At 40.0% G+C, this 27,118-nt stretch overlaps 3 protein-coding genes across 4 annotated transcripts in view; 2 read left to right on the top strand and 1 right to left on the bottom strand.

Moving 5' to 3' along the window:
- The window catches only part of LOC105386177, a 54,023-nt gene extending 44,617 nt beyond the window's left edge, over positions 1 to 9,406 (top strand). Inside the window, exons 2-6 of the mRNA XM_011556684.3 lie at positions 5,428 to 5,638; positions 5,913 to 6,148; positions 6,449 to 6,706; positions 7,007 to 7,165; positions 8,933 to 9,406. Coding sequence (XP_011554986.1) covers positions 5,461 to 5,638; positions 5,913 to 6,148; positions 6,449 to 6,706; positions 7,007 to 7,165; positions 8,933 to 9,079 — 978 coding nt within the window. The 5' untranslated portion in view covers positions 5,428 to 5,460 and the 3' untranslated portion in view covers positions 9,080 to 9,406. The remainder of the gene's footprint in view (positions 1 to 5,427; positions 5,639 to 5,912; positions 6,149 to 6,448; positions 6,707 to 7,006; positions 7,166 to 8,932) is intronic.
- Positions 9,407 to 14,491: 5,085 nt separating this feature from the next.
- Positions 14,492 to 25,677, top strand: LOC105386146 (cullin-3). 2 transcript variants are annotated; one of them, XM_011556649.3, is made up of 16 exons: positions 14,492 to 14,645; positions 14,988 to 15,152; positions 16,143 to 16,340; positions 17,157 to 17,342; positions 17,770 to 17,973; positions 18,289 to 18,481; positions 18,959 to 19,140; positions 19,528 to 19,704; positions 20,036 to 20,206; positions 21,196 to 21,303; positions 21,641 to 21,765; positions 22,323 to 22,527; positions 22,925 to 23,094; positions 23,883 to 24,021; positions 25,202 to 25,354; positions 25,575 to 25,677. In XM_011556649.3, exons 2-15 carry the CDS (start codon positions 15,093 to 15,095, stop codon positions 25,352 to 25,354), a joined length of 2,271 nt encoding a protein of 756 aa, XP_011554951.1. In that variant the 5' UTR covers positions 14,492 to 14,645; positions 14,988 to 15,092; the 3' UTR covers positions 25,575 to 25,677. The 2 variants fall into 2 exon arrangements, with proteins under 2 accessions (XP_011554951.1, XP_011554949.1); XM_011556647.3 differs by lacking the exons at positions 14,492 to 14,645; positions 14,988 to 15,152 and adding an exon at positions 15,594 to 15,820.
- Positions 25,672 to 27,110, bottom strand: LOC125490980 (tectonic-1-like). The gene is made up of 2 exons (XM_048631659.1): positions 26,824 to 27,110; positions 25,672 to 26,742 (listed from the first exon to the last, which is right to left on the bottom strand). Exons 1-2 carry the CDS (start codon positions 26,899 to 26,901, stop codon positions 25,690 to 25,692), a joined length of 1,131 nt encoding a protein of 376 aa, XP_048487616.1. The 5' UTR covers positions 26,902 to 27,110; the 3' UTR covers positions 25,672 to 25,689.
- Between the last annotated feature and the right edge of the window lie 8 nt (positions 27,111 to 27,118).

Here is a 27,118-nt window from a genome sequence, read left to right on the forward strand (position 1 = left end):
ACTTCCGGAAAGCCTTTGACAAGGTCGATCATGAGCTGCTCTTAAACAAAATTGCATTCAATGGAATAAGAGGAAACCTATTGAGATGGTTCTCATCTTATGTTACTAATCGGAGCCAAAGAGTTGTCATAAATGGATTCCACTCTAATACCATACACGTTACATCTGGGGTCCCGCAGGGATCTATTTTGGGCCCACTCCTCTTCATTTTATTTATAAACGATATTAAAACCTGCTTCAAATATTCAAAATTCTTACTTTACGCTGATGATCTCAAGACTTATCGAATTATACGTACTGCCTCAGACTGCCTTCTCTTTCAGGAAGATCTAATTCGTTTCTCAGACTACTGCCTGCGTAATAAACTACAACTAAACATAAAAAAATGTAATATTGTCAACTTCACCAAAAACAAGAATGTATTCAACTATCCATACCTACTTAGTAGCCAGTTACTCACTAAAGTTGATTCTCTTCGTGATCTCGGAGTGCAACTTGATTGTAAACTACATCTTGATGAACACATTAATAAAATTGTAAACAAGGCCTATAAAATGTACGGGTTTGTCATGAGATCAAGTATAGACTTCGTACATCCCTCCACATATATTTACCTTTATAAGACTTTGATTAGGTCCCAACTAGAATACGCTGTTGCAATATGGAATCCTTATTACGCTAAATATAAAGATATTATTGAAAAAGTACAACGTAAATTTCTACGAGCTGTTCACTATCGCTGCGCTGGTTCACGACTACCTTACTCCGAATTAATGCAACTATATAATCTACCCAGTCTTGAGTCTAGAAGAACACTTCTGTCCGCCATGACGCTGTACAACATCTGTCACGGTAGGTATAATTGTACTGAGTTGACTCGCCTCTTGTCATACGAAGTGCCCCGTAAGGCGCAGCTGCGCGCGGTGCGCCGGCGCAGGCTGTTCGCTGCTCCCGGCAGCAACACTAACGCGGGCTTGCGTGCGCCGTTGCGCCGAATGGTAGATGACTATAACACATTCTTCCTAGGCATTGATATATTCTCGAGCTCACATTCTAAGTACAAACAAGAGGTCTTGCGCATTCTTAACAATACTAATGAATAAATAAACCTACTATACAATACATTGTAATAATATAATATACACATAAATATATATATACATTAATAGCTATATTACTTGATAAAAATGTTGCATTCACGGATGTTTATATATTTCAATAATACATAATATTATTAATATTAATATTATTTGGGGTAATACACAAAATACTTACTTACATTATATTTGCATACATACTTTACTTACTTCATAATTTACACACACCATCTGTTCTGACTGTTGTTTTTGTTATTTAATTAATATTTAACATAGTAATACGTGGATAACGCTGTGGGTTATACATTTTGTCATGTAACATATTTAAGATCATATATCTAAGTTTTAATGTATAACTGTTTGTTATCCCTAACAAATAAAATAAAATAAAATAAAATATATAGATGTATGTGTAAGTCCTACTGGTCGTGGCATTAAATCAAGTTTAGGGTAGGTACTTTTCCCAAAGAAAACCAATATAAGTACTTACAGTATTTTAATATCATGTTGTTTTAATGTTAGGTATCTAGATAGCCCTGATTCGTGTATCCGGTTAGTAAGGTACCACTGTTACCAGGGGGTCACTCTATATGACGAAAAACGAACTTTCGGAGAGCTGCTGCTCGAGCCACGACTCTACCTCGTTGTATTAAACGTGCCGATTACACGACAGCTCATGTTCGTTCGTTTTTCGTCAGTTTAGAGTAACCCTCCATTCACAGAGTCACAAAATTATACCAATTACCTACTGTGCGTTATAAAAAATATTGATTACCTACCTACAAAGTAATTAAAAAAATTAGTAATATTTACCTATTATAATTTTATTATCGCCGTTGATAAAGTAATTTAAATAGGAACCTTTAAATAGATCTACTTTGTTTAGCTTCCTCGACCTTACTCTCAATTAGGACAACATTTTTCCGATATTAATAGATTAAGAGTAGGTAGGTAGGTACTTCTGGGTACTTATTATATTGTATATACAATACACGGTAATGTTCCGGAGGAAGTTAATTAAACTGTGTTTATAAGTCAAGGATAATGATTTTGAATATTTCCTAGTGAAATTTTCCAATGTTTTAATTTTTAATTTTAATATATTCACGATGAATTGCACTGTTTTTAATATTGCAATGTACTATGTGTGATAATGTGTATGCCTACACAAGATTTTAATAAAGGGACTAAAGAGAGATGTTTAAACATGGCTTAAACATTTGATTACCCGTGATACTTACTTTGAACAAATTTATATTGCTTAAGTAAATTTGCGTTATTTAATAATAATACTATGGGTATAGATAATCAAATTATTCCTTTTTATCCAGTTTCGAGTGGACTTTTCGATATTCCCGATTGTAACTTGGTAAAACACAAGCTTCAATAAGTGTATCCTAATATTCCTAATGCGTTTTTTATCACAGCCAATATTGTATGGCTCAAACGAAAAACTCTGGAATGCACTTAAACCTATCACATAGTTACAAATAGAGATAGTAGTCACTTAGTAGAACAGGTTATTGACATTTATTTTAGGAATATTTCCATTATTTGAAGTCCATCTTCATTGGAAAGTGATGGATTATAAATAGTTATACGTTTGTAAGTCATATGATAAAATAAATAAAGAAGGATATCTTAATTTTTATATTTTTCTATTATAAATTATAATTTTTTATCTCAGAAACGACTTGTCAGACCGTACCGCTCATCAAATAGGGGGGTATTAAAATAGACATATTAACGTCTTCGTCAAAGTATTTTAATCAAATCAAACTTTTTTCAAACTTTTATTAAAGCTTTTTAACAATAGCACCGTTAAATAAGTATTTCTTTCAACGATAACAAAATATTCTTTTCACTTGTATACATTTTCGATAAAATTATTAAAAATGTAGATAATGAAAGGAAAATCACAGCATTGAAATATCTTTAAAATAAAATGTTGCTGGAGGCTATTGAAATTGGCGAGAAAATTCAAACGGAAGTCTCGGAAATCGTATCGTGCAGATTTTGTCGGGTCGAAATCCAATTTTGTTCCGAGTCTTGTTAACGGAATGTGGACTTCGTTCCAGCATGAGAGACGAGCCTGACACCGGTCCACCGTGTGTCCAGCCCAGCTCGTGCCGTGCCGTGCTATGCCACGTGTCGCGGTCGCTCTTCCTTGTTACTCCAGTTTTCACAGTTTTACTTTTACCTCTCTAAATCTAGAGCGAAGATGTCTCCAGCAATTTAGAAGATTTTCCTGAAAACTGTAGAGTAAAACCTGTAGACTGTATGTTGGTCATACCACGCTGGCCAACGTCATTACCTATGTACCTATTAGACAGTGTGATTTTAAGGAAATTAATCATAATATTCTTAATATACACTTCATCAGCATTCCAACTATTCTAATTTCGCAAAAAATATATATTTTACTCTGCGAAACCATAACATAATACTGAATATTTAATGATCTGCGAAAATAAAACATGATCACTTATTTCGTAGGTATACACTCGGGACTAAAGAACCGCATCGTGACATTCCGTGCCGACTCTAATTCAAGCAACTCGTACAAGGAATGCTGTAATTGCCACGAATCTTGTTACTTCGTCTTGTGAGAGAATTGCAGCTTGAAATTTCAGCAAAGGTGAAATTAGGTATTTGGTCGCGCTCAAGGTGCAGTAGAGCTCAAAGCGTCATTTGAAATTAGTAAAATTACTGGGTCAGCTTTGCTGAAATCCTAGTACAAACTATCTAAGTAATAGGCTATAGGCGGGGACGGGGGCCACCTTTATCACATCATCTGTACTTCCTTATCAAATACATTCTAAAGGGTTATGTTTTGACCTCTGTTTATAATCTATTGTTGTCTCGGGTCTCTATTGTTTTAAGGGCTTCTGTGTTTTATTGATATGGAGATTAATCACATAGATATTGGTATTGGCCCGACGCCAAATTTGTTTTATTGATTTTACAGTAAATATGGGTAAGTATATAATATTGATTTAATCTGTAATGTAGTGCAGTTTTAGTAAGTAATTAATATATTTACTTATTAAAGTAAATTCTAATTCTTCAGCTGCCCCCCCCCTGCTCCTAGCTGGGTACGCCCTTGTACCGGGATGTAACCGAAGCGGTGCTCGTATCTCCATACGTACATAGTTGCTTACATACATATTTTAGCTGAATGCTGCGACCTAGAAGGGTTGAATGCCGTATATGTAAATATTTGGGACTGCGGCGACACCCGACGTCACTGCCTGCACCGCAAGGGCGGACATTTTAGGGCGTATTTGTTATGTTATGTCCCTCCCTACTAACTCAAATATTTTACATACGATTGCAAATATTTTACAGAATTCTAGTCAAATACTTGGCAAAAATATGTATTTATATACTTACCTAATTATAATATTTCTAAAAAATGTGTTCCATGTAAGTACGTAATAGTTATAAATTATAATAAAATATGTTATACTTTTAAACGGCCGTCACTATTTGAAGTGACGTGGTGGTCAGGTCACGTCCACAATAATGGATGTTAGAGGCAACATGAAAGGAAATCGTGAACATGTACGTGCCTTTGACCCTTTGTTTAAGACAAAGAGTGTACGGTACTGAGAGCATGCATTATGTATGTCGCTAACGCGGTAACAAACTGGAAGATAAAAACCGCGACCTTTCCTCAACATAGTCAGCGCTGTACTATTGATCACTCCTATTACTAAAGAATGCACGATTTGTCTCGGTTTTCCCTTTGACGAAGCAAGAAAAATATAATAAGCATAAAAATAATTATATTATTTTGTATTGCTAACAATTTGGCATGTTAATTAAACAAAGCCGCCATTGATGGTGAGTTATTACCTGATTAACATGATCAGTTTGTATTGTTTTTTGTTATAAATATAAATTGCGTGACTCGTTCAATAAGTGGAACCAATGCGAGTGAGCACGTCGTTGGTTCCACGTTCATGTACCTACTCGTATGTACTTTGGCGGCGCACGGGGCGGAGGCAAAGCAATCAGCTGATAGTTTCAGTTTCAAACGTACCTTTGTGTGTTAACTTTAGCCAATTTAGGTAAAACTTCAAATTGTAACCCAGTCGCACACCCTCAAAATGAAACGAAATGTTACAGAGACCATTAATATTTTATTCAGTACGTAACTGAAAACTAATTTTAAACCTATCCCCCCGGAATACTCGTAACAAGTTTCAACTGAAAAACTTCGCCAACCAAAGCGGCGCGGCCGCGCCGGGCGGATGTCATGCGACGTAATTGAACGTTCGTACGTACGAATACGTACCGATTTAATAAGAAAACTTTCTTGTTGCAGATAGGGTTAACACAGGAGCCAAAGATATGCCAAATGGAGTATTCAAAGGTGGACGGGTGCAACAACATCGCCATACACGTCATTCCACCCGATGGAGAAGAAGATGACGAGTTCTCTGCGCCGGCGCAGGAGGCGCCGCGGGTGCGCCTGCGCAGGAAGCTGAGCTCCCCGCTGAGCGCGCTGCCCGCCGACAACCTGCTCGCCATCAACAGTGAGTTATGGACACGCTTCATCATAAACTCATGCAAATAGCAAGCCAAAAACATTGCTATCAATCAATCGGGTAAAGTAGTTATGGTTATAATGTCCATCCTTATGGTTTCACACGCCAGATGCTCGCAAAGCATTTTAGGTCTGCATGGATTCTAGGAGCGTATGATGCCATGCCTCTTTCTCTCCTCTCTATTCATGTATAGCGATATCGGCACGCTCCAACTGCTCTATTCAGATTTTCGTCAACGTCGATAACTCATCCCCTGTTGCAGACGTGCGCCGCTCGGCGGGGCGCTCTCTGTCGGCGCTGGATCGCACGACGCGGCGCTTCAGCACGATGGTGTCGTCGGCCGCCGCCGCCGCCGTGTCGCGCCGCCTCTCCGCCACCATCGGCTGGTGCCTCGCCTCGCCCACGCAGGTCAAGCCGCACATCGTGAGGCAGGGCCGCGCGCTCTGCCTCCAGTACATCAAGTCGCAGATACGACGCTCCACCATTACTACTAAGAAAGTAAGGAGTAGCTGAAAATAAAATCAAATGGAATAAATTGTGTAGGTACTCGTAGCTAGCACTTCCCTAGATAAAATTGAAAGGCTTCGCCACCTTTGTCTCGTTAATAATTGCCTTGTTGATCCTTCCTTTGTGGCAACTTTTAAAATTGATTAGTATCAAAATGGGAGCGCTATCTTTAATTTGCGATGAACAAGATAAATTAAGCCAAACCGTTTTCTCAAGACCGTCTCGAAAACTTGGCGGCTATGATAAATGAGATGCCTAGAAACTTAATAAACTTAAATGAGAGGTTTTCAGCTGGTAATGAAGCGTCTGCAGCGCATGATCGAGACGGAGTGCGGCGAGGACGCGGTGAGCAACGTGGAGTCGGGCGCGCTGGCGGCGCTGCGCATGCTGTGCTGTGCGCTGGAGCGCAAGCGGCCGGACGCGTTCCGCCACGTGGCGCGCCAGGCCACGCGCGCGCCCGCCGCCATGCTGCGCTCCGACACCGCGCTGGCCGAGCTGGCGCTGGCGCTCGCACGCCGGATCACCAACGACAACATCACCTGGTCTAAAGTAAGTTCGGAGACATTTAAGTAAGTATCTTAGACGAGACTCGGACACGTTTAAGTATCTATATGAGACCTGGAGAAGTAAGATTACATTTTTAAAGCTGTCCTTCAGTGCTACAAGGCCAATGACAGACAAATCCAAATAGTGCTTTAATGCTCCAGCCTTTTAACCACTCACGTCCCGGTGAAACATTAGTAAACCAGTTACATTGATTATATTTTTAATTTTCTCTGATTTAGCGGGATGTGTGACAGTTTGACAGGTTAATGCCCCTATTATTACGACATTTTAACATGTCCTCAGATGGCGGCAGTATTCTGCGTGTGCGGCGCGCTGGCGCGGGAGGCCGCCGAGGCCGCCGGCGGGGAGCCCTCCACCGAGCTGGTGGCGGCGCCGGCGGCCGCGCTGGCCGACCTGCTGCACGAGGAGCCCGGCGGCTGGGTCGCCGCGCACGGCGGATGGGTACTAGCCTTCACACTAACGTTGGATTAGTAGCAAACGCCCAAACAGAGTTTTGTCACATTAAAAAATATAATTATTTACAAACAAAAAACCCGACTACACGCTAAAAAGATGATAACAAGCCCCAATGTTAATGGAAAGTATCGCAGGCGGGACCAACAGAGGGTTCACCAGAATCGATTTCTTTTACCTGTTGATTCCCTTCTAAAAAAAACTGATTTCCCAGCTCAGATAACTGAACCCTCCTCTTATATAAGCTATAAGTTATAACCCTTAGTTTATCCTGTTAGTCCTGAACTAAATTATCTTGTCGAATAGCAAAAGGTCAAACAGGGAGCATTATGGAATGACATAGCTATGTCGTGAACTTCACTATTTTTCAAGAAGGGTTGGTTTCCGCACAGTGATTCATAAGTTTCCGAAGCAAATAACTATAATACTCAAGCGGAACGCAGCTAGACGCCGGTACCTACAGCAGCCAAGTCTCCGAAACAACGCAACGATTTATTTAAATTCAACAAAGACTTTATCCTAGCCATTTATCACAGCGGTCAGACAGCCACCGGCTACATCGCAACTATGCATTTCCCTGTGAAATATGCAGATACACTTCCATGCCTTAAGAGTAAACAATATTACCATCACCATCACCAGTGACCAAGTCATAAAGCAAGCGTGAAATTGGTTCCTAATGAGGCATGAAGTCACACATTTACACATTCATATTCAGGTAAAATAAACGATTCCAAAACGATAACGAATTCGTAATATACTATGTAACTTATTAAGTACATAGTGGTATTAGAAATTAGTTACACACCAAGATTTAATTAGGTTTTTAGTTTCCAACCGAAATTAGCTGACGGATCTATTAAATTGAGTTTCAGTAATCTAATTAGTAGTCAGGTATACATATACTACGTTGGGTTTGAGGCTCTCGATTACAAATTATCTACAAACTAATCAGAAGCTGAGATTTTAAATGTACAAGAACTTTTCGTGGTCAGTAGACCGTAGATATATATTCTGAAACAGTATCAGAGAAAAAACAACTTCAGTTTCATTAGATACAAAATAAAATAAGTTTGTAATTTATACCGCTAGAGGCATTTCATTTTATAGATAATATAAAGAGTGGGAAGATTAGGTCCTGGAATTTGGTCCTTAAATCGTCAAGTTAGCAAACATAATTTTATTTAAAAAAAAAACAGTATTGTAAATTTTTTTTAGATTTAAGATATTTTTTATTTAGGCCCTGTCTTATCATTGCACCCTGTATGTTATAAATTAATTGGCTTTCTAGGTACTTACATCAGCATTCTGACACCCAACAGCACTAGCTCAGTCAAGGACTATGAGGTTGGACGGCAGACTCCTGTCTGAGAAGTCCCTTTGCCTACTAGGTATTCTTTCCGACAATAAGAATCAAGATACAATTTCCATTTTCATTACCGCCTACCGTTTCTATACATAGATATTTCATAATAATAGCTTTCTCGTGCTTCTTTGAAGGCTACTTTATGACTGGGGGTCAATCTATAACATAATAAAACGAAGTTTCGGAGCGCTGCTCCACAAACCACGACTAAACGTACAGCCCTTCGTTTTTTGCCACGGTAGAGTGACCCTCCAGTACTGAAGGTTTGATACGTTTCAGACCGGTTGATTGAGAGCGGCTGACTACTTAACGTACAGATTGCATAGCAGCCCTTCGTTTCATGCCACGCTAGAGTAACCCTCAATAACTGAAGGTTTCACACGTTTCAGAACGGGCTGATCGAGCGTCTGCGCGCGAGCGAGCGCGACCAACGCTCGGAGCGAACCCTGCGCGTCATGATCTCCGTGTTCGTGATCATCTGCCTCACGCTGCTGCTGCTGCGCTGGGTCATCCACGCTCACCCCTCCTATTACTGAAGACGCTATTCTTACCGTGTATTTTTATACTTACTGGTATTTAGGTTAAGTTTTACTGCAGCTAGTATTTTTCTGTTTAAGCTAAGGAAGTATTATAAATTATAGTGTATCTCATTTGGGAAGGCAATAACCTAGGTATTATAGTCTGGCAAGTTTCTTCCTATAATTCATCAGCTTTTAATATACAGACAAATAAAGATAATTGAGTTTATTTAGTGAGGAATATCGACAGAGACAAAACACATCGCACATGACAATCCGAACCGTCATATCTTGAAAAACGTAGTTTCGAGATATCGCGTTTTGAAAGTTTGGTGTCTCATAATTCAAAGAATAATAAATAAAATAAATATATTTCTTTTGTGATTGGTAGATCATCTCTTTGCCAATAAAAACATGTAGTTCGATTGAGCCTAAGTCATTTCATTTTATATCTATAAGTGTTTTTCTGAGGCGGTCCGAAGATAATACGGTCTTGCCTGTCAAAATTTTCGATTTTCATATTTATGACTGTATAGCCCGTTTTTTTGCTTACATACTTGCTGGTAATTTGTAATATGTCGAGATAATACATACGGTTTATCTTCTTTTAGGGAAAATTAAATAATACAAAGCGTTTGATATATTTTTTTCTGTGGAAAATCGGTCCTTTTATCGATTAAACACGAATTTTAAAAACGAGAAATCTATTTTTTAGAACAATATTTGATATTTTTAGACTTAATTACAAAAAAAAACATCATTTAAACCTTTGATTATCTAAATACTATGTACTCTTTCAATTAAATTATTAGGAACTTAGTAGAGTGCATAGTTTCTTAAGCCGTAGCGAAGAATGATACAAAAACAATTTTATTTTTTATTGCTTTTCATAATAGATAATTACAAACTATGAGAGCAAATTGTGAGTAAAATTTCGTCAGAATAACAGGCCCTCACCAAGTGTATAAAGAAGCTGATACGAAAAGACCTTCGATGCTACAATACACTAGTTATAGAAGCAGCTATAGAGCTAAATCGCGGGTGAAAGTATTCGTTCAGCAGCATGGGAGATCGTCAACAACTGTCTACGAAGTATCATACGAAGACACTGGCCGAACACCATCACCAATATCGAGCTATGGAAGGTTACAAACCAAAAGCCTATAGACATAGACGTCCAAGAGCGAAAATGGCGATGGCTGGGCCACACACTGCGAAGACCTGATGATCATATCCCGAAAGTGGCCTACAATGGAAACCCCAGGGCGGTTCAAGGCGACCCGGTCGACCAGCTCATACCTGGAAGCGGTCCATATTCAGCGAGGCCCAAGAGAAAGGGAAGTCGTGGCCAGAGCTCAACTTGCTGGCCCACGACAGAGAAGGATGGAAGCGCCTGGTGTCAGCCCCAGACTTCTCGGAGGAGTAGCGGGATTGAAGAAGAAGAAGAAGCATGGGAGAACCACCAGACGAAGTTGAAAACTGAGAACAAGATTTGAATAGCCCTTGAGCAGCTATAAATCAAAAATAATCCTGGTGCAGACAGTTATTACCTCATAGTTTCTGAAACCTGGAGGTATTGCTAGTCTCGAAGCCTCGGACAGCTCAAGAAGTAGTGCAAGTCGGTTGCTTGTACTGGTATAACACCGGAGGCATCGTACGAGAGTGTCGTGGTATTTTTTCAACAATGGTAACCGTTCTAAGGAACTTTAAATAAAAACGGTTCTAAGGAACTATAGACCGAGGCTATATAAGTGAGATTTATGTACGTTCTCAAAGATCATTTAGAACCGTTTCACTAATTAGTTTGCTGAGTTCCAGCCCCCAGAACAGGCTAGATTTCTAAAATTCTTAATCACCATAGATCATCAAACAGTAAGGCTAGAAATAGTGCTCGACCGATAGTCAGCGCTGACCGTCGTCGCTTGACGTAGCTATATCTATACAAGTCTATGAGTGCAGCTACGCTGACGGTACGAGTACGCGCGTGATTTCGTGTGAGACATCGGTGCAGCCGTCGGTCGGGCTCGTCGGTCAGCGTACGTTAGTCAACCGACGAGCTATGAGCTTGTAGGGAAGCGTTCAGTGCTTCAGTGAAGGAGCGACCGACCGCGTGACCGACCGCATGGATTCAACACGTATCGCAGCTTGCCGTCAGCGAAGCTCTGAATGCATTTTGAAACCGACGCGATTATGATACGGTCAGGACGTACCGTCGGTCAAGCACTATTTCCAAACTCAGGCAGATTATACAGAAGACCAAAGATTACAATTAACCTTGGGGCCTTGGTTGACCAAAAGCTTTGGATATTTCATCGAGACGTGGACACTTCTGGAAACCTTTCAGAGATGTCAAATTGAATGTCGCTATATCGATGTGTTGGGGTATCTGTAAAACGCCGCTACTGGCATAGCATCGACTGTGTGCTTATCTAGGACCACAAATCAAGACTGAATTGCAAAGAGTAGTTCAACAGAGGGATTTAATATCGCCAAAACTGAACAGAAGTGCACTACCTTGCATTTGTAGAAATAAATCTTATTTAATTGAATGCTTACAGTAAACCAAATCCGGTGGTAGTTGCATGGGAAGCCAAAGATCAAAGTTGCTCAGGAATTTGTCTAACTTGGGCAGACTATTAAACTAGGCAGAAGACAAGCATACTATAAGTTGACCTGCATACGGTAAACTTCGTCACACATTCACCTTGAGGCCATTTCTAAAGTCTGAACTCAAAGGTCTTCAATCAGTGCACCGTGGCAGTGATGACGTCTGGTTCAGAAACGGCTGTGACTGTTGGACTCCTCCAACGGATTAAAGTCGCTTATCGAGCAATAACAGCTATGCTCGGCGTTTCTCTGAAGAACTACATCAGAAATATGGTAATTCGTAAGAAATCTCCAAGCTTTTAAAATCTACCTCAAGCTGAAATGCCAGTGGGCCAAACATTTAAAGCAAACATCAGACTTCAGAGCTGCTATGGGCGTGCTCGCAATGTTGCTGTCGTTGCTCTGGAAGATTCGGAGAACATGGACAGAGTCACTATTTCTTCGACGGGTTTATACGTAACCAAATCATCGTCAAAGTCTTTGTCTGGTGTCTAAGGTTCCTTAGCTGCAATATCCTTCAGGTTCCAAGCCTTTTGTTTGGAGGAATTGCCATCAAAACTAGTTTAGCAGCACGTTTATGTAGCTTCATGATGTTAATACAACTCAAATATTCCATGAATAATTACATTAAAAACCGTACAAACCGTATTATTTATCTTATGACATAGAAAAATTATTGATTTAACTGGACAAACAGTATTATCTTGACGAATCCCATAGCTAAACCGTCACATAAAAACATACAACAATCAAATTTAGTAAAAATTCAAAAATAAAACAGGCAAGATAGTATTATCTAGAAATAATACAATAAAAATTCTACGTGCGAAACAAGCAAAATAGTATTATTTACATTATAATACGTTTTGATTCATCACATTTTGCGTATTTCGTAACTACACTTGTCTTAACTTAAGATAAAACGACCGGAGCCCGCGCTTCAGACATGGTCAGCGTATTAAACTAAAATATGACTGTTTGTCCATCGACAATGCGTGTGCCTCACAACAGGCAAGACAGTCGTATAGGTCCATATCTCGGCCCAGAAAGGAGCTACAGATATGACTGTTTTACCAGATTGTAGAGAATGATCTGTAGAATGCAAAAATGTAATAAAAAAAATTGCGATTTTTCAAGATATGACGGTTCGGATTGTCATGTGCGACATATTGAATATCAAATACTTATGTAAACCAAAACAAATATGAGCCCCGCCAGGGAGTCGAACCCGGGTTCGACGGTGCTAGAGGCAGCACTGTTACCAAGTACTTACTAAACTGCCGGTCCTGCGCCGGAACCCGTCAGTGCAGTATTTACCAAATGGAATACACAGTACAATGTTATTTAATTTAAGTTATTTATAAATAAGTACCAACCTTTATACCTAAGTATGTTTTATGTACCTAATTATTTTAAATAAATGTATGGAATTCTGCCGGAGTAGTATTGGCTACATTATACATGTAGGCTACCTTATAATTTTATATTGTACCTAGCCTTTTGGTATTGTCACAAAATGCTTTATTAGAACTGTTAAATATCTACTTACATAGGTATTATTACTCGATAACTTAGTTTATTACTGTGTTTATTTCTGTTACCTTCATTTAAGCAAAAAAGTACCTAATACCTAAGTAGATTTAATTTTGATTAAATGTTTGGTGCAACCCTTAGCTTTTATTTAATTTACTTAAATGAAACGTTATGCTGAAGTACACATTTTACATCACAATCTAAAAGGTACTACAATTGTACTTAATTACAAAAATAGAATAAATACCTACCCTTACTATTAATTTAATCAACCGTTAAATATTTAAAAGTATTAGCCCCAATTTCTCCATAGTCGGTTATCTAACCATCCAGGGATTGGTTCATCAATGTATAATTGATCACCAATCCCTGATTACGATTTAACCAACTATGGTGAAATTTGAGCTTAATATCAAAGTATAAATAACAAAAAGTCTTCCCTCTTTTCCTATAAGTACCTACAACATTTTGTATTAGATTTCTTGTTTAATACATATAGGTACATATATTTTTTAAATCTTTACTTTGATTACTAAATAAATACTTATTTATTGTATTTTAAATAAAGCTGTTTCAAATTATTTTGTACCTGTTAACTACCTTAAATACCTTAATCTCTTTGCAACTTAAACATTTACCTAAGTACCTACCTACCTAAAAACAATGGAGCCAATAAGAAAACCGTGTTTTTTTTTCTAATTGGTAACTACTTACAGTAGTTATTATAGGTATGCACAATGTTTGTGAACTCGTCTTACCAACACACCTACCTACCCAAACCAACGTTATAAGCCTTGCCAAAGCCAACCAAAACGAAGAAGCCGATATCAATTTAATTTTATGATTTATTAAGTAATAACAAATATGGTTATAGAAGCTTAATAAATTACCTGAAACATTAAGAAGAGGGTAATAATACGTACGTAATACGTACGTATACGAAGTAAAACCTAAGTACGTAAGTACTACACCATACCTTATTATTCATAGATTTTTTTACCTGGATGTAGGTATGGGAGGCCGAGATACCGGATTTTTATGCATTTTCCATAGTATATAATCTGTTGTCTTTCAAAATTTTCAAACCTAACGAGATAACTTATTTATAATTCGGAGTAGACCGCCAATAATGTCAGTAGCGCCAGTAGAGGAATCTAGCGGTGAGTAGCGGTACTAATATGGAAATTCCTCAAAATAATAATTTTTTAATAGTCTATGGCCTAACTATCGATAAACGAACAAGTAGAATCGAGTCGAACCGATAAACCGGTAAAGCTCGGAACTCGGATGAAGTACAACCCTAACTTTTATTTTTTTCAGTAAAAAAACAAATGAATTGTAAAAGTAGGTGTAGGTATGTATGGTAAAAAGTGAAAAATTCATAATAATTAAGTTGAAGGAGTCCATTATTGTTAACTGGAGCGGAAAGGAAAACCCTTGATACGTGAGTCTTTATGCTGAAACTACATAGCGATAAAAATAACTGGGATATGTATTGAAAAGAGAATAGCTGTGTCACAAAGTAAGGTGGCGCTGATGTATACGAACTTTGACATGAGAGCGAAAGAGAAGTCTCAAGCTTTTTGTTGTCTTGACAGATACAATTTTCTCATTTTTGTTGTGAGACTTCATTTGTTGTCTAATTTCATTAAATAATAACTTTAGATCTATATTATTGTAATATTATAAATATCCTATCATCAAACAGCTCATTGAGACCTAAAAGTGTAAAGACCTTGTGTAAATTATGGCACACTGAGCTAATTTTTTCCTCATTTTATTACAGATGCTAATGACAGTAACAATGAGGCATTCCTGTGAATGTAAATGAACATTAAGTGACAAAAATATTAATACTAGTGTTTGAGTGAAGTTAAATAGTGTAGTCAACATGATGAAGAGTACATTACCAAAAGACAAACCGGGCAAGATGCGGATCAGAGCATTTCCTGTGAGTATAAACATACACCCTTCATGACCTTCTTAATGATTCTTGAATAACATGAATGTTACATTTGTTTCAAATTACTTTAATTTGCTTTGTTGATTTAAATAGGTCAATTGTTAAGCCGGCTTGAGTGTAGCAGTAGAATCGTAGAAGTTGACTTGTGCAAGGGTGTAATTATTATAAAATGGACAGATAGACTCAGCTAAGCCCATAGAAAATAGGCTTACCATTACTGTCCATCTGTTTCTGTAACATTCAGTTTCCCACTGGGAAAATTATTCAGAAAGAAATAGTTGACAGTACAGGCTCAATACCATATCAGCTTAATACCGTGTAATTAAAAAGCTATTGTCCTGGATCTCCTTGGTGAACTTGTATATTTACTGTCAAATTCATAGACATTTCAAATATGGAAACTGACATCATCTGCTTTGAACAATTTTTTTATAATACAAACATGTCATAACATAATTTTTGACAATAATTAACTAATGAAACGCACAACAAATCTCTTTCTTATCGGATGTTATTAAATAATTTGCTACTACCTTTTTGTATTTGTTATAAATGTTTGTCTAAAAATCAAGTGCATCCCAAAGTTTAAGATGACCAGAAAATTTCAAGTGTGGAACTATTCTGATGCTCACTACCAATTGTACCCGGACACATGGGTTTGTTACTCAGCTTATACTATGCAGGCATAAGCATTACTGAGGATGTTTATTTCCTACTAAGATACTAGCTTATTAGTACAGCAGAGCACTTTTGACACACTTATTGTACCAAGAGTCCTTTTTTAAATGGTCTTATTTACATGACCTATACAGTATTTATTTGTTTGGATCAAAATTTGTTTAGATGTCATTTTGGGTCATTCTTTCATATTGATTTGTTACTATTTTATTGACTACAGATTTTCACCATTTCCAGCACAATGCTCTTACCTCATTTGTAAATCAGTAACATTGATAACTTGGTTTATTTTAACTGCAGATGACTATGGATGAGAAGTATGTTGAGAGCATATGGAGTTTGCTCAAGAATGCCATACAGGAAATACAGAAGAAAAACAATTCAGGCTTATCATTTGAAGAACTGTACCGCAATGCATACACTATGGTCCTTCACAAGCACGGGGAACGACTATACACTGGACTCAAGGAAGTGGTCACTCATCATCTGGAAACCAAGGTCAGTGGTAAAATTCAAGTATGTTATATGCCTAATAAGTCTTTTCCCTGTCTTGCATCCTCATATTGCATGTAATTAACTTTTTGAGTGATTAACTGTTCATGTAAGAGAACATGAACTTTTGTTTTCCCATGTTGTTGCTTATATAAATTCTATAATACTATAATGAAATAGCTGACTTGATTAAGCATCTATTGTTGGACATTAGCCATCTCCAGACTGAGTGAGCTTGGCAACAACAATCCATGCTTGGCAGGCAGGTTAGAGAGTCATGTGAGGCAGGTTAGAGAGTCATGTGTCCGAAGTATTTCATTATAATTGTTAATTTCTGCATATATAACATGGCAAAATGCCTGTAAGTCACAACACCAACAATAATTATATATCCTAAATAAAGTTACTGATAAACAGGATAAACACTTGACATTTTTAAAAAAATCTATACAGTAGGATCATATTATTATGAAACCTGCATATCTAGATTTAGCACATCTAGATATTTGAACACACCAACCCACAGGGCGACAGTGCACCAGCGTGGTTGGAAATGGTCCAAGCTAAGGTCCAAGGAAGGCATTTTTGACCTTGGGGATATGCACAAAGGTTCCATTCAAGAGAGCCAGGTGCAGGAACTTACACCCCCACAGAAAATAGAATAGGAATAGATCATATGGAATGTGGTTGATAGAATGACAAAAAACGCTCAGGATATTTACTTTTGTACATAGATTAATTAGATATTATAATGTAAAATCATGACTGGCATTATTTGGACAATGATACTACCGTTTTAATAAACAAGTTGTCAACTTTCAGGTCCGAGAGGATGTGCTCCACTCGCTGCACAACGGCTTCCTCCAGACGCTGAACAACGCGTGGACGGACCACCAGACCAGCATGGTGATGATCCGGGACATACTCATGTACATGGACCGGGTTTACGTACAGCAGAATGAAGTGGACAACGTGTACAATCTTGGACTCATTATATTTAGAGATCAGGTACTATCCCTTTGCATTACTTAAATAAAACTCTTATGTTAAAACTATAAGACAAGACACTGACTTCCATGATGTACCTTCCATGATAAATATTATTAGACCTCTCAGTTGGTGGTACATACATACGTAGTCGCTGATAGACAGGGGTATAGAAAAGGAGAGAGAGGTTAACAGTCTTTAGCACTGTAGCAAGTCTAGCCTAGGTATAGTTATCAGTACATAGTTTCAAACCTAACATTATCAATCGCGCATTTTAATACTTTGCCATGTCTCAGATTTAAGTCTTAATGTAAACTTAAACTTTTTTATTTTATTGAAGTAAACAGTTGGCATGAAGTAGGCAGAGGCACTTAGCCCCTGCTACTACCAGCAACCATTACCACCATCCATGTCTCCCATGTTTCAACCCTCCCTTTTTACCTCGCAGGTGGTCCGCTACGGCTGCATCCGCGACCACCTCCGGCAGACGCTGCTGGAGCTAGTAGCTCGCGAGCGGCGCGGCGAGGTGGTGGACCGGCTCGCCATCCGCAACGCCTGCCAGATGCTCATGGTGCTCGGCATCAACTCCAGAGCCGTGTACGAGGAGGACTTCGAGAAGCCTTTCCTGCATCAGTCGGCCGAGTTTTATAGGGTGAGTGGATGTATAAGGCTATTGATGAGTAATTGGGTGTATCTGAAAGGTTAATACGGCATCTGGTTTTTGACGGCCTGGGGCAAAGTTAATTCGCCCAGCTTTTATGTTGATAAACCCCTGTAAGCCGATAAAATTAAGCTCTCTTTTGCGTTTATCCATGAGAGACAGATTCCAGAGTAAAACATAACCAATCAATTAACTGTGGAGGAAAATAATGTCTTATCATCAATCTATTGTCATCAAAATCAGAAATTTCTGTTCTCTTGGCCTGTTTCCGATAGTAAATCTCACCATCACCCATTACCCCCGCAGATGGAATCGCAAAAGTTCCTCGCTGAGAACAGCGCGGCAGTGTACATAGCTCGCGTGGAGGCGCGCATACAGGAGGAGGCGGAGCGCGCGCGCCACTACCTGGACGAGAGCACGGAGCCGCGCGTCGTGGCCGTGCTGGAGCACGAGCTCATCGAGCGCCACATGAAGACCATTGTGGAGATGGAGAACTCGGGTTTGTGATCTCTAAATATATAAAATTATTTCGGTTATTATACCAGTTGGGTTTTGCCACCACCAAATTCACCCTATACCCCTCATGTTCCCCTCAAAATTAAATGATAGCCGCTTGTGCAGATTACTTATGGACGAAGCAGTGAACGATCAGTGCCGCAAAACACTAAAAGTTTCCGAGCCGCATAAGGGTGCTTACATAGAGAGTTGGGTTACCGGTGCGTACCTGTGCCGATAGCCTGATTATGCGAAAGCGCTCATGACATTTAAAGATCCGGGAAATGCTCCGTGAGTGAGCGCTTTTACATAATCGGGTTACCGGTTACCGGTGCGGGTGGGTGCAGGGAACCCGATTCTCTATGTAAGCACCCTAACGCGCGATCTGCACGCGTACGGGCGCCCCTCATCCCGCCTGTCAGTGCAACCAAATTACCCCACTTTCAGCGATTTCATTAATTTACATCTTAAATGTTCCCAGGCGTGGTGCACATGCTGCTGCACACGCGCACGGCGGAGCTGGCGTGCGTGTACAAGCTGCTGTCGCGCGTGCCGGACGGGCTGCGCACGGTGGCGGACGCCGTGTCGGCGCACCTGCGCGAGCAGGGCCGCGCGCTCGTCACGGACACGCACCACAACACCAACGCCATCGCCTTCGTGCAGGTGGGTGACTGGTGTTGTGTACACACTGCGTCGCAAGTGCCGGACCGAATGTACCTAATGTACTTAATGACTATAGGTAGTGTGCCGTCCGTAGCAAGGCGCGAACGACAATGCTGCATCAAGGTTTTATGTGAGCGAGTCACAACTGTGACAATACTTAGGTCGCGCGCCTTGCTTCCTTTCCTATAAACTTAAACTAACAAGTTTAAAACCAAATGTAGATAAATAGATAGCTAGAGTACTCTTTATTTGTACACCAAGAAATAATTAACAATAATTAAGAAATTTTACATAGACACTTAACTAGGGTACAGGCGGTCTTATCGCTAATTTGACTATAAATTATCCCAATTTATAAACTCATAATATAACTGCCGTCTTTCTCAGAATCTCCTGGACCTGAAGGACCGGTTCGACCACTTCCTGCACAACTCGTTCAACAACGACAAGATCTTCAAGCACATGATCGCGTCCGACTTCGAGTACTTCCTCAACCTCAACAACAAGTCGCCCGAGTTCCTCTCGCTCTTCATCGACGGGAAACTCAAGAAGGGGGAGAAGGGCGTAAGTGTTTGAATACCTTATTTTATCTTAAAGCTAGTGGTTAGTGAATAGGTGGAGTATTTGAGGTCTTATTATGTCGATCACACAATGGAAAACGCAGCTGGCCTATACGGATGTCCAGAAATATCGAGCATCAATTTACTCTGGCAGGAAACCACACTGTAAATATTGGAGGAGAGATGTTGGTGAAATACCTATGTCAAAACCGCGCGACCTCATTGGTCCGCGCTCATCCTCTATTCGTCTTTTACAGCAAAGATTCCTCCTCTCCGATTCCTCGCTTGCTCAATAAACGCACCATTCAACTCACTCCATCTCTTTCCCTCCCCAGATGAGCGAGCAAGAAATCGAGGCTGTGCTCGACAAGACGATGGTGCTGTTCCGCTTCCTGCAGGAGAAGGACGTGTTCGAGCGCTACTACAAGCAGCACCTCGCGAAGCGGCTGCTGCTCAACAAGTCTGTGTCTGACGACAGCGAGAAGAATATGATCTCGAAACTCAAGGTCAGTGTTCATTAGTCAGAAGCTAATGACTGTATGTAGAAGGGTAGGGTCGATATAATCCTATTAGGAGGAGCGAAAAAAAAGTGGGAGGCTAAGAAACACTCAAAATCCAATTAAAACCATATGAAGTTTTACAGTAGGTATTTTAGATTACTCTTAGGGCCCGGCCACATTGGAGCGTCGCGTCGTCGCAGCTCGCACCTATATTTTTTTTAGAGCGTTACTTTGCGATGACGCGACGCAACACACCTATGAGGCCTCACCCTTAACTTTATCAAAACTGCAGCACACTAGCTTCAAACCGTTCCCACCATTCCCAGAAAGAAAGTATGTTGAAGGATGTGGATCCGCGAGAGTTCCACTGTTTGATCGGAGACGTGTCGCACTTTGAGCACACAGTCAGTACGTAGTGACGTCACGCCGCCCCGTCCGTCCCGTCCTGTCCTGTCCGTTACATTCCTGCAAAATTCTTTACACGAAGGCAACAGACATTTTGTTTGTAAGTGTCTTGTGATGCTCATTTGTACAGACTCTGAGCTCTCATTGGCTAATGCGGCTTAGTTGCCGAATCGGGAACCAATAGAAATGGATTTTGCGATCTCTTTTGGGTACTGATTCGGTAAAGTTTAGCTAAAGTGAATCCAATGGCATCTCAGAGATTCTGTGTAACTTTCATAGTATTTTAGAGAAAATCTTTCTTAAAGTCTTGGATTTTCTTTATTCTTTGCTTGGTCCCATTGTCGTTTCGCCTTTTTTATGGTAAAAGTAAAGAATTTTGCAGAGAATCTTAAGACTTTAAGCCGGATTATAACTGTAGTACGTAGCTGTAATCTGTAATGCTAGATTTAATAAGTGATTTGTCTTTTCTTTAAAACCAAGTCTACTATTGTAGAGTTCATATCATATTTGGTTAGTTATTATAAAATATAAATTACAACATTAAACACTTCATACAATAATAGTCTAACGTGTTGTTGTTATGTTTGCAGACTGAATGTGGATGTCAGTTCACGTCGAAGCTGGAGGGCATGTTCAAGGACATGACGGTCTCCAACACCATCATGGAGGAGTTCAAGGAACACGTGCTGTCCTCTGGGGTGAGTGAATTGACTCTTATTACCTACCATTGTTATGCGGCTTCATTTATACCATCAACATTCTACAAACTTTCTGTGTGACTCACCTTTTCTTATTTTTATTAAAAGCTGGGTCCATGCATAATTGTACATTATTCTCGCCTAAGTAAAGAAGCCTTTCTCATCTTAAACATCAAAATACATTATAACATTTAGATAAAGAAACATTTATTTGTCAACAAGAGTACACATTATTTGATAGCTTCTGTTATGCGGCTTATAACTTTGCAATTTTGCCACTTGTAACATTGTAACCATTGACGTTTTTCCACCTGTAACCTGTAATTTCTCCTGGCAGACGAACCTCCACGGCGTGGACCTGTCGGTGCGCGTGCTGACGACGGGCTTCTGGCCCACGCAGAGCGCCACGCCCAAGTGCAATATCCCCACCGCGCCCAGGAACGCCTTCGACGTCTTTAGAAGGTAAATGTTACAACTACGTGGCTCAAGATTTCGATGTCTTTGGAAAGTAAAGCATATACAAAATCGGAACAATTTTTTTGGGAATATTAGAGCCATATCTCTAAATGGTTTTCGAATTTCAACTACTATAAAATTTTAAAATGTTGTCAATAGCATTAATAGCTCTTAGCATTAACCCCATCTTTTGTGCATTTATTATATACTTGTGCAATAAAGAATTTAATAAATAAATAAATACAATAGTAAGGGTGGCCGAAATATAGCCCCCTATCACACCGGGACTAAAGTAAAATCAATGAGAAGTAAATTAGTATATGGCGTGGTTATGTATGTAAATACAATGCTGTACGTATGCCACCTATAAATGTGCCACTGTACCATGACTGTATTTTATAGCTATGCACTATGCAGTTCAGAATATTAGAACTGTAAAACTAGCATGTCTTTTATAACTTTCCATACATCTATATCTGATTAAGCTAGCCCATAGGTTACCGACATTGCTACTATACTTACAACGCTAAACGAACCATTCAATCCAACCAACCTCTCCACAGTTTCTACCTAGCCAAGCACTCCGGGCGGCAACTCTCCCTGCAGCCTCAACTCGGCAGCGCGGACCTGACGGCCATGTTCCTGTCGGCGCCGTCGGGCTCGCCCCCGCACTCGCCCGCGCCGCCGCGCCGGCACATCATACAGGTGTCCACCTTCCAGATGTGTGTGCTGCTGCTGTTCAATAAGCGTCCGAAGCTGACGTATGAGGTAAGGCTTTGTGGATCTGTACTAATTAGATTACTTTTTATACTTGGCTTTAATAATTTGCAAAGTGGCAGTGCAAAGAATCGTTATCAGCCAAAAATTCAGCCAATTTTTATCTATTAATTCAATCTACAGATTGATGATCTTGTTAGCGTGTCTCGGTGATAAACATTAGAGCGCGTTTTGTCACTGTGGTGAAAGGATAAGCCGGTCAGAATAGCGTATCGTAATAGGTGCGCTAGACGCATCTTAATAAAGTACAGTTGATCAGTCACTCGGGGAGGCCCCTTTTCTACCTACTCTGTAGTTAATGTTTGTCACCTACTTGCTAAGGCTAAGATGATTGAACATTTCTGAAGCTCAACAACCTTCCCTCGCAATCTAACCTCATCCTCCACAGGAAATCCTGAACGAGACGGACGTGCCCGAGAAGGACCTGGTGCGCGCGCTGCAGTCACTGGCGATGGGCAAGCCCACGCAGCGCGTGCTCATCAAGCACCCCAAGACCAAGGACATCGAGCCCGCGCACCAGTTCTATGTGAATGACGCCTTCACGTCCAAGCTGCATAGGTGAGGAAGTGGACTTAGTAAGAAGTAATATGATAAGGTGCTAGTATGAAGACTACGTGTAAAAATAAGCACTCCGCGCCTGTAGAGAAAAACCAAAATCGAACGAACGAACGAACAAGAGCTGTCATGCAATCGGTAAGCCTAATACAACGAGATAGAGTCGTGAGTATAGCTGTAGAGCGATCCGGAAAAAACGCAGCACATTCTATTCGATAGTCTATTCGAAAGTGCTGTCAACCTGTCAACAACAAAATGGCGGTGTATAGATTTGCGAAAGTTTGACAGCTATCATTCCATAGGTCATTGTCAGAATAATATTATGTACTCTGTGGTCATTCTTTTCGAAACTCATTCGAAAGGTAAAAAGTGTTCGAAAGTGCTGTCAAGTTGACAATAGTCGCACTCGCATTCGATTCTATTCGTTAGCTCGAATTTTCGTGATACGGGTACTGCATATTTGTTGTACCGAAGTTTCGGAACCACGGCTCTATCTCGTTCAATTAAGCGTGCCGATTGCGTGACAATTCTTGTTTGTTCGTTGGTCGATTTAGAGAATGACCTCCCTGGGGAGTCACTCTATATGGCGAAAAACTAAGTTTCGGACCGCTGCTGCGCGAGCCACGACTCTATCTCGTTGTATTAAACGTGCCGATTCCGCGACAGCTCTCGTTTGTTCGTTTTTGGTAAAGTAGTATAGTAACTCTCCTGATACAGACGCCTTCAAACACTTGAACACGCGAGGCGTCCAATCATCATAATTATCATAACATCTCTATTCTCGTGTACAGAGTAAAGATCCAGACAGTAGCGGCGAAGGGCGAGTCGGAGCCGGAGCGGCGCGAGACCCGCAACAAGGTGGACGAGGACCGCAAGCACGAGATCGAGGCCGCCATCGTGCGCATCATGAAGGCGCGCAAGAAGATGGCCGTGAGTACTCACAGTTGACTAATGTGCAAGACACACTTTTTAGGTGCGACTTGAGGAGCGAGGGGAAACTCGGTTAAAGCGAGAGCAATGGTGCGTGCGCGGTGAGCTGCTCGGTTGCTATCAGTTTATCACTGCATTGGCGAACACCCAATGCTCTGTATGTAGAGCCGAAAATAACGAATGTACTGCAAAACCCCACTGCGACACTATTCACACGTAACCACAGCTTGACCACATTATGTCGCTGCGACGTGGTGTGGTTGTGGTACGTGTGAATGAACACTAACAAATGTAGAGCAGAAAATTACGAATGTAGAGCAGACACTAACAAATGTAGAGCAGAAAATAACAAATGTAGAGCAGAAAATTACGAATGGAGAGCAGACACTAACAAATGTAGAGCAGAAAATAACAAATGTAGAGCAGAAAATTACGAATGGAGAGCAGACACTAACAAATGTAGAGCAGAAAATAACGAATGTAGAGCTGATACTAAAACGAATGTAGAGCTGCAAATGTAGAGCAGTAAATAACGAATGCAGAGCTGATACTAACAAATGTAGAGCAGTAAATAACGAATGTAGAGCTGATACTAACAAATGTAGAGCAGTAAATTACGAATTTCAGAGCTGATACTAACAAATGTAGAGCAGTAAATAACGAATGTAAAGCAGAAGCAGACACTAACAAATGTAGAGCAGTAAATTACGAATTTTAGAGCTGATACTAACAAATGTAGAGCAGTAAATAACGAATGTAAAGCAGAAGCAGAAAATAACGAATGTAGAGCAGACACTAACAAATGTAGAGCAGACACTAACAAATTAATGTAGAGCAGAAAATAACAAATGTAGAGCAGAACATAACGAATGTACAGCAAACACAAACAAATATGTAGAGCATACATTAATAACCGTAGAGCAGAAAATAACGAATGTAGAGCAGAACATAACGAATGTAGAGCAGACACTAACAAATGTAGAGCAGAACATATCGAATGTAGAGCAGACACTAACTAATGTAGAGAATATACTTACAACTTGTTTTGACTACAATTTTCGCTTCCAATTATTTTAAAATTCGTTGAAGCATTCACTAACTTACTACCATCCTACAATTTTCGCTTCAAATTGTTTTGAATTCATTGAAGCATTCACTCACCTACTACTATCTCTTCCAGCACACGCTGCTAGTGGCGGAGGTGACGGAGCAGCTGCGCGCGCGCTTCCTGCCGTCGCCGGTGGTGATCAAGAAGCGCATCGAGGGGCTCATCGAGCGCGAGTACCTGGCGCGCACGCCCGACGACCGCAAGGTCTACACTTACGTCGCATAGGTCAGTATGAACGCGACGTTATAGGGGTTAATATGTGAATTGTCTGACGTTATAGAGGTTAACGGTAAACAAGCATAGCCCGTTCACATTCGCCCGCAGTCGGCAGTCGGCCAGAGATTTTAATTCAATGACTTACACAGCGCGCACACTTTATAAGCGTGTTACCCCTTACACTTGGTATTAGGTTTTTGCCCCAGCTCACGTTAGGTTTTATTTGCAGGTTATCACACAGACTCAAGATCCAAGCGTGGATGCCAAGTTAGCAGTGGATAGAAGTAACAGAAGTATTTAAATTATTTCAAAATAAAAATTATTAGTTATTACCACACGCTTTTTTATTTTGGAATAAATATTATAACAATACAAATCAATAGTAGCGACGCTAAGTTAAATACATAGTTACTGTTACACTTGTTAGATGGAAAAGGGAAGAAGAAATCTTTAGGTAAATGAATGTTTAATTGTGGACTTCCAGCGTATTCATAGGCCGGGGGCCGAGTGACGTCGACGAACGTGGACTCGACGGTGATCACCACCGCGGGCTCCTCCGCAGACACGGTCACGTTGCGCGATGACACGACACCTCTAGCTATTAAGATCTTGATCTTCCCTATAGTGTCCACATCGCTAACATCAGCATATCCAAAAAGAAGTGACAATTTCGTTATTATATTGTAGCAATTAATTACAGAACTCTCGTTGTGACCGTAAGTCGGCATTAGATGTGACATATCGTAATCAAATTTTATCCAGTGTTCGTCCTTTAATTCGTAAGGGTTACCCAGAGGAGATATTACTGTATTCTTTGTTAAGCCCAATAACTCTTTTATGTTGTTCTGAATACTTTCACAGAGAGAAGTTCCATTCTCGACTGATATTTGCTTGTGTATATAGCGACATTTGCTTTTTAAGTTAGAACCGAATTTTAAAACTTTGCTTGTGGTGTTGGATAGTGTACAAATGCCATTCTTATTTTCTGGATAGATTAAATTATTGTTACATTGTGACTCATTACTAAAAAATAGTTGAGTGTAGTTGCTACTCTCGTATGAAGCGATCACCGGCAAGCCGCTGAGGTAGCCGGGGTTTCCACTCAACCGCACTATTTTCTCTTCCGTATTATTACTAGATAGTATAAAAAACCTTACTCTAATGTCTTGTACTAAGAAGGGCACCATAGGAGAGACTTTTTCTGTGTATAAATTAACAGTAGCGTTTATGATTTTCGACTCGTAATAATAGAAGACGTATTCTACTTTTCGTGCCAAATTCGTGCATACGATGTTGTCGGTGCACGCGGGCTCGTGGACTGTCTTGTTGTAAGGAGCGCACGCGGCCGAGTCGCAGAACAATACGGTCCAGTTAGTGCAGTGTACACTTGTACAATTCTGAAAGAAAAACAACAGCTATGTGTAATATCAAAGTATCAGCTACATGTATTTTTATGAGTTAGCCGATGAGATACTCACCAATATAGAGCTGTTAGCAGATGTATTTGTTACACTGATGATACTGGACTCCTCTACATTTTTCAAGATATGAAACATTTCTAAATCCTTAATCACAACATTGCAGACTATAGTTTTTTCTTTCAAAAACTGTAATGGTGTTCTCTTGTCGCAATAATTATTTACTGTAGATATTGGTAAATCTGAAAATATTCGGTTTCCACATTAGTTATCAGCACAAGGTACTTTTATCCAAATTACATATTGCAGAGGATTCATTTACCCATGGCGGTCACAGATCCGTTTCTTAAAATCC

Source organism: Plutella xylostella, chromosome 4 (genome assembly GCF_932276165.1).
Source record: "Plutella xylostella chromosome 4, ilPluXylo3.1, whole genome shotgun sequence".
NCBI lineage: Eukaryota > Metazoa > Arthropoda > Insecta > Lepidoptera > Plutellidae > Plutella > Plutella xylostella.

Bases quoted from the DNA above. Each gene is read 5' to 3' on its own strand.
- LOC105386146 (XM_011556647.3), top strand. From the start codon at position 15,755: ATGACCAGAAAATTTCAAGTGTGGAACTATTCTGATGCTCACTACCAA. The intron at 17,343-17,769 runs GTACTATCCCTT...TTTACCTCGCAG, and splicing joins TCATTATATTTAGAGATCAG to GTGGTCCGCTACGGCTGCAT. The intron at 21,304-21,640 runs GTGAGTGAATTG...TTCTCCTGGCAG, and splicing joins AACACGTGCTGTCCTCTGGG to ACGAACCTCCACGGCGTGGA.
- LOC125490980 (XM_048631659.1), bottom strand. From the start codon at position 26,901: ATGTTTCATATCTTGAAAAATGTAGAGGAGTCCAGTATCATCAGTGTA. The intron at 26,743-26,823 runs GTGAGTATCTCA...TTTTTCTTTCAG, and splicing joins CTGCTAACAGCTCTATATTG to AATTGTACAAGTGTACACTG.